This window comes from Volvox carteri (genome assembly GCF_000143455.1).
Source record: "Volvox carteri f. nagariensis unplaced genomic scaffold VOLCAscaffold_77, whole genome shotgun sequence".
Taxonomy (NCBI): Eukaryota; Viridiplantae; Chlorophyta; class Chlorophyceae; order Chlamydomonadales; family Volvocaceae; genus Volvox; species Volvox carteri.
In genome coordinates, this window is record NW_003307620.1 from 110,486 (window position 1) to 123,593 (window position 13,108).

The 13,108-nt window shown below is 56.8% G+C and overlaps 3 protein-coding genes across 3 annotated transcripts; 1 reads left to right on the forward strand and 2 right to left on the reverse strand.

The window, feature by feature from the left end:
- Positions 1 to 311: 311 nt before the first annotated feature.
- VOLCADRAFT_98769 (uncharacterized protein) lies at positions 312 to 7,274 on the reverse strand (the record flags this gene model as incomplete). The annotated part of the gene is made up of 17 exons (XM_002957652.1): positions 312 to 494; positions 819 to 964; positions 1,257 to 1,374; positions 1,650 to 1,743; positions 1,987 to 2,129; positions 2,300 to 2,408; positions 2,756 to 2,888; positions 3,129 to 3,479; positions 3,673 to 3,884; positions 4,209 to 4,395; positions 4,932 to 5,067; positions 5,570 to 5,644; positions 5,763 to 5,846; positions 6,133 to 6,228; positions 6,713 to 6,826; positions 6,991 to 7,053; positions 7,272 to 7,274. 17 exons carry the CDS (start codon positions 7,272 to 7,274, stop codon positions 312 to 314), a joined length of 2,247 nt encoding a protein of 748 aa, XP_002957698.1.
- A 1,797-nt stretch (positions 7,275 to 9,071) lies between these two features.
- On the forward strand, positions 9,072 to 9,804 carry VOLCADRAFT_98770 (uncharacterized protein; the record flags this gene model as incomplete). Its single annotated transcript, XM_002957624.1, has 3 exons — positions 9,072 to 9,099; positions 9,239 to 9,396; positions 9,610 to 9,804. The coding sequence occupies 3 exons, from the start codon at positions 9,072 to 9,074 to the stop codon at positions 9,802 to 9,804; spliced, it is 381 nt and encodes a 126-aa protein (XP_002957670.1).
- A 1,053-nt stretch (positions 9,805 to 10,857) lies between these two features.
- On the reverse strand, positions 10,858 to 12,727 carry VOLCADRAFT_98771 (uncharacterized protein; the record flags this gene model as incomplete). The annotated part of the gene is made up of 5 exons (XM_002957653.1): positions 10,858 to 10,938; positions 11,195 to 11,263; positions 11,652 to 11,807; positions 12,146 to 12,232; positions 12,653 to 12,727. 5 exons carry the CDS (start codon positions 12,725 to 12,727, stop codon positions 10,858 to 10,860), a joined length of 468 nt encoding a protein of 155 aa, XP_002957699.1.
- Between the last annotated feature and the right edge of the window lie 381 nt (positions 12,728 to 13,108).

Consider the following 13,108-nt stretch of genomic DNA (forward strand, 5'->3'; position numbering starts at 1 on the left):
CATACCCCACTGGACGGATGCAATCGTGCATAACCCAACCCAGCCCGCCAAAAAGGACTCGAAATCACAAAGTACCGCAGCGAGTTCGGCAATGCGGCTGAATTCAGCTATACACATGTGCCGAGAACGTCAGCGATGTTATCCCCGTCAGCCCCTTCGCATGAGTCAATCAGGTAACATGCTTTCGAACGTTGTCCATGCCAAGTATCCACAACGCTACACCTTGCCTAACTCCACGCAAACGGTAGCTGCACAACCTTCTTAAGGGCTGTCAGCGGGGTCGTTCAATATGCCAGCGGTGTGACACTTGCTCAGTCCACGTAGTCCGTGCTGCGCAACTTGGCAGCGCGCCTCCCTGTCCCGGCGCCTCCAACCCCGCCAGTTCCCAGTGAGCCCATAGGGTCGTAATGCTGTGTGAAGTACACCAGCCCCAGCGCCACCACGAGCGTCAGCAGCAAAGCGCTCAGGCTCATGCCACCGGCCAAATGTGGAACCTGGGGATTCAGAGACAAACCAGGGAAATGGAAGCAAAAAAACAGCGTATGCGTGGTGCTGAAATATTGAAGATCTAAAAACTACACCATTTCTCGGCACCACGCTTAGACACCCCGCATGTCGGCGTATCTCGAGGCGTGCAGTTCCTCCAAAGCAACACAGTTTTATTTTTTTTTGAACAAGCCAACACTTCATTGGCGGGCGCTGGAGCTCCGCTAAGGCTCCAATAGCCTCCGACCATATAGCTAATAACTGAGCGTCCAGTAGTCAACTTATCAACTTAGGCTTTTCACTCCCAGGCCCGTGATCCCCCCCAGCCGCACCTGCACATAGCCATAAATCCCGCGGTTAGTCACAAGGATAATGTCGTTAAGGCCGTCGCCATTGAAATCCGCCACCACCAGGGGCTGTGTGGGCGGTGATGGCAGCTCCAGCTCCGCCAGTATGTGCCCATGCTCCGAAACCACCACTGTCCATGGTGCAAATAGTGGGCACCGGGGGGGTGGGGCCAGGCGCAGTTATCAGCTAGATGACGTTGCGGACCTCACGCAACCAGACGCCAGCCAGGCCAGTACACATGAACATGGCATGGTGGTAACCAGGGCGCGGCAATTGGTCCAGGTCACTGCGTCCTCGTAGATCGTTGGCAACAGGGTTTTGGCTCTATTGGAGCTCGAAATCCGCCCATGCACCCACCGAACTGCACGTTGGCACAGCAGCTGGATCAAAATCATTTCGCACATTTCCAAGCATCAACACACCTGCATGCTCTGTGCCAGCCGCGAGCACTGTCGTGGGCACCGCATGTGTGTAGAGCGCCATTGCAGCCAACGTGGGGACCACGTGCCTGGGGTTCTCATCTGCTGGAGGCCACGACACCTGCGGTTAGCGGCAACCATGAGATGACGAGAAGACCCAGTGGAGGCGGTGAAGTGGACCCTGGTATCTGTGGCACATCATCCCAAACGCCTGGTGAAACACCGGCACTACGGACAGACATCACCATCAAACAGCCGACGCACTGGTGAGCCACCGCAAAGGTGCGACAGAATGCCCGGCCATTACAACCTGAATTCCAGATAGGTGGAACCTTCCAAAGGCAATCCCCGCCATCGTGGCTTCCCACACCCGGCCCATCGTCCAGCCGAACCAACCTGCAAATACTCCTGCCACAAGTGGCTGCCTGTGCCGGTAACAGCGGTCATCTCGCCCTTGTTGGTCAGGAACACCAGCATCCCGTGCTGCCGCCTGCATGTGAAGCAAGGGGGCCATGGTCGACAGGACGGGGGAATAGCCAATACCATTGCTCAAGACGTTCAGCGACCTGCCCACTGGGGTTTACGTCTTGGGAGCCAGTACTAGACGTACTAGGCTCTAAATTGACATAATCGAGCCAGCACGTGCTTCGAGTGGTGACGGGTCTCCTTGAAACCACCTAACCCCCTCAACCACCTGCGTTTCCTGGCCATGTCAGCCCCCTGGGTGCCTCACCGCTTAGAGCTGAACCCCTTGAGGTCGGGTATGGGCAACATGATCGGGGTGGCCAGCTCGGTGGGCTGCGCCACGGCGGCAGCCCGCTGGAAGACGTTCCGCGACGCCGATACACCGAACTTGTTTGTGTGGCAAACTTGGACCTGCAGGGTCGGGGGATAAGGATGTCAAGAAGGCATCTGAATGCTTCAGTTGATTACTTAATGGCGGATGTGCGGCTGGGGCCCAGAGCAAAGGGAGCCTTTCCGCAACAGGATTGAGCGCAATGCCGCAGGCAACGGGTTGCTAAACAGCACATGGAAAAGTTGCCCACCTTGAACAGTGTCTCCGTGGGCGGGATGCCACTGCGCACGACCGCTGTACAGCGCCCAAACACGGCGTGGCCCTTGCCACTAATGGACGGCAGCTCCCCCGGCAGCAAACTGCGATACCGCCACAGGAGGGCAGGACGGCAGAGGGGCGGCAAGAGGCATGACACGGATACCAGGCAGCGCAAAGGATCACACGTGGTAAGCGTACAGGAAAACTATGGCTCGACGATCAGGCCGCGATGACTGGCAGCTGGCACGTAGCCGAGCGGTGTCGCTAGCTGGCATCATATCCATTTAGTCTGCTTTCCCTTCTTTCCGGCCTATATCACGGGGAAGAAGTTACGATTGCTGCCGTTTGGAATTGCACTTCATGTGGGATTCGATGCCCAGACAGCGCAGGAGCACCCAGTGACAGCCGCTGTTTCATATGCCCGTCCTAATACCACGGGGTTTCATACCTGGTGTCCTCGTTGCCGTCCACGCCCCCACCCACGTGGCCGTGGTACACGGAGACGTGGTCCAAAACACCGTCACCGTTGATGTCCGCATGAAGAGTGCGGGGCGGCAGGTGCAGCTTACACACGGTACGACCTGAGCACGGTTCAAACGGAGAAGAAAGGGTTCAGCGCGGCGGCAGCCAGAACGTTCTCCCCAGGAAAAATTATACTTGCAGGCCATACACTGTGCGACCGACTCGTCATTGGTGCATACTTAGCATCGCTCCTGGCACTCTATCAAGCGAGAAGGCCCGCCGCGCGCTGTCCCCGCGGCACACAAACCTTCCCTCGGCACAACCGCGGGCTGCTCCCCGAGCCGTACAACCCCCCTCACCCGAGTAAAGGTGCAACACCTCGACGCCCTCCTCCAGGAACGCCACCAACGCGTTGGCAGTGACGTTGTGCGGCAGGTGCTGCTTCATGTGCGGGTCCGGTGTCCCACCCGACGCCCCACCGGCCACCGCCGCGCCACCGTGCGCAGCGCCGCCGTGATGGGCATGGTCGTGCGCTCGCGCATCGCGCGCATGCACACCACCACGGCCGTGTTGCAGCGGCGCCAGGCCGGCCGAGTGCTTGGTCCGGCGCACAGCGCCGGGGCCCTTGTGTATGCTAGGGCTGAGCAACCCGGAGGACAGCAGTCCACTTTTAGCATGGTGCTTGCCACCATCATCCGGGGCCTTGAGCCCTAGTGACGACATGCGGAGGTCACCAAACGTGGCAGGCATGCTCTCCGGTCAGAAACCCCGGAGCATGCAAGTTTCAGATGGATGCACAACCGGTAAGCACCCTCTGGAGACCATCGCCATCACCATCACCGTCACCGTACCGCCTGCCATGCACTGCCCGAACTGTATTAACCCCCAGAATCCCGGACGCACCTCTCCCCTTGGCTGCAGCTTTTGTTCCCGCTGCAGCAAGGTCCCCCTTGGCCGCGCCGCGTCCCACCCGGTGCTTGATGAAGTGCGCCTCCATTAGCCGGGTGTCCGCGGGTCGCTCCCACACGTGGGGCAGGACATGCAACACCGACTCGCGGTAATCGCGGCAGGAAGCCTCGCCGAAGTGACGACCATCCAACTTGCTCGCGTCCAGCCTGGAAGAGGGAAGGTTCAGGCACGGGCAGCCAAGCACCGGGGAAGAGTACAGCAACGTCCTAATCCCAAGAACAGCGTCTTCGATGTGAAGTGACACTTCACAAGGCCTTCCGGGAAGCCTCGCGCTCTCTCAGCAGCACGGACACGTTCCACGTGAGAACTCTACCCCTTCCACATGATGGACCTATTCGGTTCAGGACAAGCGCCCAACCCGACAGTCCGACAAAGCCTTGCCGCCTCTGGGCCCCTTGGGCACTGCGCTTCTACTGTCCGCCCAGCCCTGCAGCACCACGTTCAGTGTCTCCGAACGTCTCCCCACCGACCGGTAGTTGTTCTGTGGCGTGAGCTCTCCACCCAGCTCAGAGAGGTCCTTGTGGAAGTCACCGCTGCCGTGATGCCACCGCAAAGTCCCATTGCCGCCCTCCAGCGCCACATAGGAGAAGTGCCGAGAGCCGGGCAGCCCCGCCAGCGGGTCATTCGGATCCAGGTCAGTCAGGGACTCGGTCACACCTGGGCAGACGCAACCCCCGGGGGGAAAGACGAACCACGTGAACGAGTGAAGCTGCTGCAAAGGAAAGAGTGTACAAGAAGTAGAACTGACCGAAAGGCGTTCTTGAAAGCGGCGACCTCGGGATGCTGTAGTGATGATGATGTCGGAAAAACTACCTACCTAGGCGCCAAGATTAAAACAAGCGCGGAGGAAAAGCAGTAGAGCCAAACCGTAAAGAAGTAAACCCGCAACCCGGGGGGGGGCTAAAGTGTCGATAGCCATGTTTATGACCTGTTGAATATTCCAACAGATTCCTCTTTCTCCCTGTGCTCACCCCGAGAACCATCCGTCCCGTTCTCCTTTGCGTTATGAGGACGGTGCAGCAACCCCGAACCAAGCCACATCATCGGATACGGCCGACCGGGGCCTCATGCCAGATTACACCAGATTACAGTCAGAACCACCGCGCCATTCCCGGCATGCTACTCCGAACAGGGGATGAACATGAAGTTCTTTTCCTGAGCCTCGGAAGCCGAACCCTTGCATGGTCGCATACCCGCGCTTTTTGCGTGCTCCTTGCGCTCCGCGTCCTCCCGCATCTCGCTGAGCAGCACATCATCGTCCTCAAAGAAGCCGGCCGGACCCCCTTCGGCCACACTCTCCAGTCCCTCCCCGCTGGCAAGGTCGCCGCGCTGGGTTGTAAGGAAAGCGGGCAGGCAGGACGAAAACCAACACGAAACCCCAGGAGAGTCAAGTTACATGCCGACCCGGCCTAAGATGCAGATCACATCCCTGGTGCAGTTGGGAGACAACAGCGGCCACCCAGGACCTCCGAGTGCTTCACGCCTGTGGCGTTGTCTGCGCGTCCAAGCAGACTGACTTTAATTCGAAGCAATTATTAAAATTTATGCACCCGCTCAAATTCGCCTTGCCTGGAGAAATAAACCGGATCTCCATCCCCTTTTGTGGACACCTAGCATGAGGCTGCCCTGCCCAACTAGTCCGATCACCACCACCTGTTACACACCAGCTAGACTAGCCCATACACCAGGACGCACGCGCGTATCGTCCCGGGACGCCCTTGCTGCTTGGCGTCCCGATAGATCTGCCCATCGGCCCGCGTCACCCAGCCTCATCCCACTCGGTCTGAGACGCATTCCCTCTGGGAACCCAGAACCCGCACCCTAAACCCACCAGAACACTGGCGCCCACAATGACTATCCCCCGGTCCGCCTCGTGCACCTGGTGAGGCGCAATGTAGACCGCGACCTGGACACCGTCGCAACCGGAGGATCGGACGACGGGGAAGTGAAATGAGCGTGAGCATGGGATTAGCACATCATAACAGGCCATGCAGCCGGTACCCGCCATAGCCGCAATCACCCACCTCCTTAATGCGGGCATGGTGCGGGAAGTGCATCTTTGCGTCGTACTCCCATTTGAGCACCAGGTTGTGGTCAAAACACATCACCTGCGGGTCATCATGGAACGGATGGTTGTAAGGGGTGACGGGGAAACGGAATTGCGCGGGTCAGCCACCATGTCGCAGTGTACCCTTGCATCGGCCTGAGGCGACCTGCGCCAGGCTCGAGATTCGCCCCCGCCCGCGTGCTCATGGAGGCCTGCACCGATGCATTCAACCTCGGGCACAAAGTCTTCGAGACTTTTGGCAGAAAGGCTCCGCGCCTGTCGACCCTCTAAGCAGCCGTCACTGCTGCAAGGCTCATGGCGACACAGCTCCTGACGAGAGCACTCACCCTCCATGACGCCGTCACTATCACTATGACCGCCTTACGCAACGGCCGCACCCGCTCGGCGGGCAAAGGGTCCAGATAGCCCACCGCCAGGGCCACCTGCGGCAATGGATATCAAGGAAACAGGAGCTCCTGTGGCCTCAAAGCAAGCCATTAAGCGCAAGAGACACACGCAGGCGAGATGGCAGGGGGCTACAGCCCCCACCTGAACGGCTTCGACTAAGGCATTAGGAGCACCGCATCCGCAATGTGAGCAGACAGACGCATATCTTATACTCCGTAACGCACTCACGGAGCTGCATGGTGCTGGACGAGTCGACCCATCTGACCGTGCGGCCATCACCGCACGGAGAAGTAGAAAGCCGTGACAGACAGGCAAGGGCGCCCTTGACGCCAAGCCCATACGCCCCGGGCGCTTCACCTCACTGCTTTGAAAGTCACCCCAAGTGCAGACCCCGCATGGCGCCTGGGCGGCCTGCACCTGGGTGGTGCTGGTTCCTGCCGCTGCGCCGCAGCCGCCAGTTGCCATTTACGCAGCTTGTGCATACGTGACCTAAATCCCTCACTAAACCCCATCACTCACCGGCCGGTGCCCAGCCGCCACTAGTGCCCGCTTAAAGAGCAGCGAGATGGCGTTCAGCTCCGCGGCTCGGGCAAAGCCCTCCCCACGGTGGCCATGAGGGGCTGGCTGGATTACCTGCATCCACGGCCCCGAGAAGGATGCTGAGCTTGCAGAAAACGAAGAGTTCGCCACGCATCTCAGTATTTTGAAGGTTGCCCCGGTGCATGAGAATTCAGGTGTACCAACGCTGTGTATGGTTGAGCGAGCACACGCGACCCCCGCCCCACACTGTTACCCACCTGCAGCTTCAGATCCGGCGTGGCAACGACCAGCTCGAGGTGCCCATCACCGTTCAGATCGGCCTAGGTAATTGACAACGGGTGGTGACGGATGTGTACCACGGTTCAAGACACTCCCTAGCCAGCCCGTTGCGACCGTACCACTACAGGTGCAGGTAGCTCATGATGCTGTGCGTAAAGCTCTACACTTTCGTCCAGTGTATGGTGGAACCTGCGGTATCGCAACTCACTGTCAAAGCCCACCGGTCTAATCCATGGTGATATTTGCCTAACAAGCGTACCATGCTTTTTCAAAAGTAAAGGTTCCTTCATTTTGAAGCGAAACTAAAAGTGCAACGCAGGCCAACAGCACGATCGCCACGTCCCGCTTGTACATTGCTGCTGTCGTTTGCAGCAACGTTACTCCGTGCAGAGATAACTTAACGATGACGAAGTCCTCGCATGTTAATCGGAAACTATCGGGTCAGCCAGACGTCAAGTTACAGCGATCACTTACAAAGGCGAACCAAGGCTTGTACTAAAGTTGCTAATATAATGACGACTAATAACTCAGAGCTGCAAATCTTCAGGTTGCTCTGCAAAATTCTTATACGGATGTTAACGTAGTAAGGCTGTGAAGGGAGACTGTCAATGCGTGCGAACGGAAGTAGAAGCACTGCGAATTGTCGGGATCCGTGATGTTTATGATTCCTTGTGGAAAAGATGCCATATCAGTTACTGGATAATGATCCTCGGCATCGGGTCCTCGTCCTAGACCGTCCCAAGGGTCAGGACCCCAGGGCAAAACTACGGGGCGCCTGCCCTGGGACGCCGCGATGTCTGAAAGACACTATAATAACTAATTAACTGGAAGAGATTCGCAGAGAAATGCAGATGTTGCTTGTACGCACCTGGTACGAGACTCATAATAAAAGCGTAACACCAGATGAAGGAACACAGACCGCTTCGCACACGTCCTCCAGAATGTCCAGAGCGCGTGCGCCACCTTTCAGGTGACCGGCAGGCCATGGTGCGCCCTTGCTATGACTCCCGACAACTTACCCACTCCGAAGCACTCCCACTCACTATTTCCATAGACCGTGAGTCCCAAACCTTTCGGGGGCAACCTGTTCCATCATCGCGTTCACCTGTGGTCCCCTGTTGCGTTTCCCCATTCCCCTCTTCCCCTACCTGATCTCATATCACAACAGGCCCCGCCGGAGGCTCTGTCTGTGGCGGCGGCCCCCAACGGGGGCTTTGTGCTGCGTGTGTCAGGCTCGAAGCAGCGTGGACTTAAAGGGAGCTTTGCATCGGGTTATGACTAGTCGTAATACTTCCACTGCGGGCCGGGCCATTGTCGCAATTTGTCAGATTACCATGTGCGTTTCGGCATTTGCCTTGGTGGGTACGGGTATTTTTTGGGGGTGGTCCCCGATTTGGGCTCCCTTTTCCCTTTCAGAACTTATCCTCTTCGCAAGGAAAATCACTAGAAGATCATGAATTTGTCGTACGACGCACAGCCTTCCTAACTGCAAGCGTAGCTTCGCAATGTAGTTTTTTCCTCGGTATTTTTGATCATGCTTGCCTCACGGAGTCGATGTTTTACAAGCAGCTGCGCGCAGCGCGCCCCGAGGCCGTCGCGAAGGGCCCTGACTTTGCATGCAAAATCTGCAGTTACATTGCAAGGTCTGCTTGATGACGCGGCTCATGCTGGGCTCGGCAAAATTCGCTTCATCGTGCTTGGCGACGGCGCAATCCTAGAAAGCGTGAACAACTTTGGAAGGTGTGGCGGAAATTCGCCGTTCCTGCATTCCAAATATGTTTTTATTATTTCTGGGTAGCACCATTGCACAGCCTTTCCTTATTGACCTAGCCTCGTGGTTGATCTAGCAAGGTGGGATAATTGCAATACTGTGCTTCCTTAAATTTTCTGTTTCGGACGTGCAATGCGCTTGAGAAGCAACTGACAGTTTGCTTAGAAACTAATTTGTGGATTGCACGTCCGAAGGCAGTGGATTTTGTGATCGGTAATGCGATTTATCCCACCTAGTAAGGAAGGTTACGTTAACGGTGGAATACCTTATCTGGCTTGATGCCTTAAAATGTTATTGGGTCTTGGCATGCTGGCAGGTGTGGCAGTGCCAAACGGAGAACGGTGATCGTTATAGTCCGTTGGTAGTTTTCTACTTCGGGTTTCAGGATTCGTCTCAGCTCTGGGCCGACAATACCGTTTTACACTGTGGATTTCTATCCTCTTGTTGAGCTACAGCTAACGGCAAGTTATTTTCCCCCTTCTCCTGTCCCGCGTGCGGCATTCTGAGCGGCCGACACTGCAGCGTGCGGTACAATGAGGTCCCAAGCCGGGGCGTGCTCGCCACCATCGCCTCTGACGATAAATCTTTCGAGTGTCACATCACGCTCTCTAAGGTGCGGCGACATCTGCCCGGAGCATGACAATTAGCTTGCGGGCCGGGATGCAGTGAGTGAAGCCCAACATTTGCGCGGTACTGTGCAGTTCGTGTGGGAGCAATCTATCCCGGGGTGCCAGAGCTAACCCTACCATCTGTCGTTCTGGTGGCAGGAAATCAAACGAACTGCATCGCGCCTGTAGCGAGCCCCGCTGCTGCCGGTTCTCTGCAGGTGAAGGAAGTCAAGTTCGCAAAGTCCAAGGCGAAATCGGGGGAGTACGACATTTATGCGACACGCTTCCTGGGTCCTGACGGGAAGGTGCTCATGTCATGCCTTCTACACGGCAACCAGGGTGTGTACGACCCTTCGGCTGTGGCGGCATGGACAAGCCTAGCGACCAAGTACGGCGAGACTGTTACATTTTGAAGCAGCGAGGAGGAAGGTTAAAAGTTGCGCCCGCGGACTATACATAGCAGTTAAGGACTTGGAGAAGACGGCTATGTTGCGTTCTGGGTTGCTGACTAGGGTGTAGTGGGCAGGTAAAAGGCGATGCAACGGATTCCACTGATGACCACGAAAGGTCTCGTGGGTCAGTGCGGACTCTTTCCTTGCAGCGGTTTCTCACCCACTCATTATTTTACTCAATTCACACACTGAACGTCTGTCTTGCGGGCTGCTAAGTATGCCACGAGTACACCGGGTTCGGCAGTGGGTTGTAAGATGGCATTGGTCTGTGGCAGGGTTAAAGTGCGGCGCAGATCTGCTGTCGCGTTCTGCCAAAAGGGACATTGGGCCATGGCAGCTTCATGGATTTAAGCCATTCAGGGCAACGGCTGCACTGGCGCACGTGGGGTCCCGAGTTGTAAATCCCAGTAGCAACCAAGCGTAGCTGCATATTTTGAATCTACTAGACGCGACACTGGAAACAAGGAGACATCGACCAGCAACACACACACGCAGGCGGGCATTGTCATGGCCACTGTCCAAGCGTTTAGAACTCCTATAGGAAAAGGCGAGCATACTTTACAGTTGCCGCTGCCCAGCGGCTTGTCGCGTCACATGACTGTAGCACCGAACAAAACACGTGCGTACGGCAGACTATTATTGTTCTGTTGTTCGGTTATTGTTCTGTTGTCCCGCACGGCCAGCATCCGAAAGTGCTAGGCGCTCAGAGCTTTCAGTCCATGTTGTGTTTCACGTGGACTTACAATGGCTGCATTAGGGTCGCGCTGGAATCGTACGTGCTTTACCTCCACACACTTCACAGCACGCAGCTGTGGTATAGCGCGCAGCCATCCGCACAGGCTCCCTGACAGCGAAAGGACACAGACACCCTACGTGCATAACAAGCACGAGACATCCAAACAACACACGCGCAGCTAGCGCGCACTGCGTCACCTGAGCACCTCTCTGAAAAAGTACACAACTAGCCAGCTTGCGTGCCTGGCCTAGACTCACATCTGACTGAGCGCCCTCCCCTTAGTTCCAGTAAGCGGAATCGGGGTCGGGACGGCCGCTGTCCAGTTTTGCGCGCTCGATAGCGATCAGGCACTGGCAACCCTGCACAAGGATAAAAGGCAGACCGCGCCAGAGAAGTGAGCAAACAGCAAAACTCTGTTCGTTGCGGTTTGCACAGGCATTCTATTCTAGTCGGCTGTATCGAGATGCATGCAGTGCAGATTTCAAACAAACCCGTGCCACCACGGAAGGTGATGGCACAATGCTGGCTACACCGCTGTCCTGGGTACACTTTCCTACCGCAGTTCCGCTACAGGGGGGCTGCAGACAGTTCGCAACCGGGTCCCAACTGACTTACCGGTGGTACGTGGTAGTCCGCCATGCATTTGTTGTCGTCGTCGAGCACTGCTCCCCCATAGATCAGGGCCTGTACGGCAGCGACACATAAAAACATGATAAAAGGTTTAAAGGAAATATGGAACGGCCCAAACCCCCAACCCCCAACAATTAAAAGTGAAAATCTACACAGGGCACTAGTCAGTATAGCTGATGTTACTGTCGCTGAAATTAAGCAACGCCGAGCTGGATACAGTGTCACGAATAATAGCATCCATTATGTCAGCAGCCTGCAGTGTGCCGCGGGGCTGTCCCGGCGCGGTCCCGGCACAGCAGCCGCCGGTTGCCCGCCTTCCGTCCCACCCTGCCCTGCACCAATGCCGTAGACCCAACCCATCCCCCGCTCAGCTCCCGTACGCATGGCGGGCACCCATGAAACCGCGCACACGTCCAAACCGTAGCCCTAGGAGTCCGCTCACCAGGTCCTCCCAGCGCTGCAGACCGGGTGTGGCTCGCTTCTCCGGCGGCTTATTGGAGCGCTGTATGCCACCCGCCCACAACGCCTGCTTCACCTTGGCCACCGTCCATTCCGGGTGGGCGGTGACGCGATAGCGGCATCCGCCGCAGAAAAACACCTAAAGGGGCCATGGCACGCGAGGTAGTTGGCCATCTGCAGCCAGCGTATGGTCTAGGGTTTGGACAGCTTCCCGCTGCAGTAACGTACCGCAATCGCAGGCACTCACGATTAGTGGCACAGCCCACCGCTGGGCCGTGCCGCACGTGCCTGAATGGGAGTTTTGGGTCTTGTGCTTTTGGCTGGCACAGCGTTTCCGCCCTCGAGGGCCTGCTGCGAAATCCTGCCGTGGCTAAGAATCGATCCTTACATGCTAGGGATAAACCTGTTGCATCTTAAATATTTGTTTTTTCGGCATATTGTAATCGTGCACGCGACTGTTCTGCACGGCTGCCGTACCATATGTGAGCGGTCCTTGCGGGGCGGCACGGTGGGGATGCCCTCGAAGGGAAGATCCATCGTGGCGATCTCCTCGAACACCTCGGCCTGCCATAATTGGGAGGTGGAATGCGGGTTGTGGAAACATGGATTCCAGGATTCCAGGTTTCCAGGTTTCGGCATGCGAATATGAAAAAAGGCCGCAGCAACCGCGTGATCGTCGGCAACTCCACGGAGCGGCGCGCACAAGGAACGGATGCAGCCCGCCAGGGCAGCAGTGAACGCACAACCCGTACGCAAGTTCATGGAATGGACCAGTTTATCTTTTGGGGTTCACAGTATAGCACGAAATGGAGAAGACGACCCAAGATAAAGAACAATCAGAACCGGTCTTGGATGCGGGGGTAATAACATTGACTGATGACACACTTGTCCCTGGGCTACCCCGCTATGGTCCATGTCCGGGCAGATCCTGGATACCGCTCGCACAACACCTTTACATGTCCTCGGACCACCCAGCGACCGCACCTCTTTGTCCGGCGGAATTTCCTTCCCAGTGTCGCAGTCCCATGCACCCTTGCCCAGAGATACGCCCTCCGCCATGATGGCCGTGAATTATATAAGTGTGTGTTGCTTACACGAGGGGCGTGCGCTTTATACCACAGCGGGTCGTTAGCAAGCTGCCCCTGGAGGCCTCAATCGGCTGCCGATCCTACCCGTAAAACGTTTCCTGGAATGCGGTACGAGAGGCTTCACTTGATGGTCCGACAGGCGCCCTACCGCGGCGGGAATGAGTAAAACCCGGCTTACGTTAGAGCGACAGCATTTGCAGCAATAAGCTTTGAAGACGCCAGTAGGGCACAGTTGCACAGTGGGGTCCTATGGGCTTACCTGAATGACCTGACGCCCTCACTGCACAGGGATGAGTTGCTTGATTAGTTTATTGGTGTACAACGCGGTTAACCCAAGTCTGGCCTTTTGGGG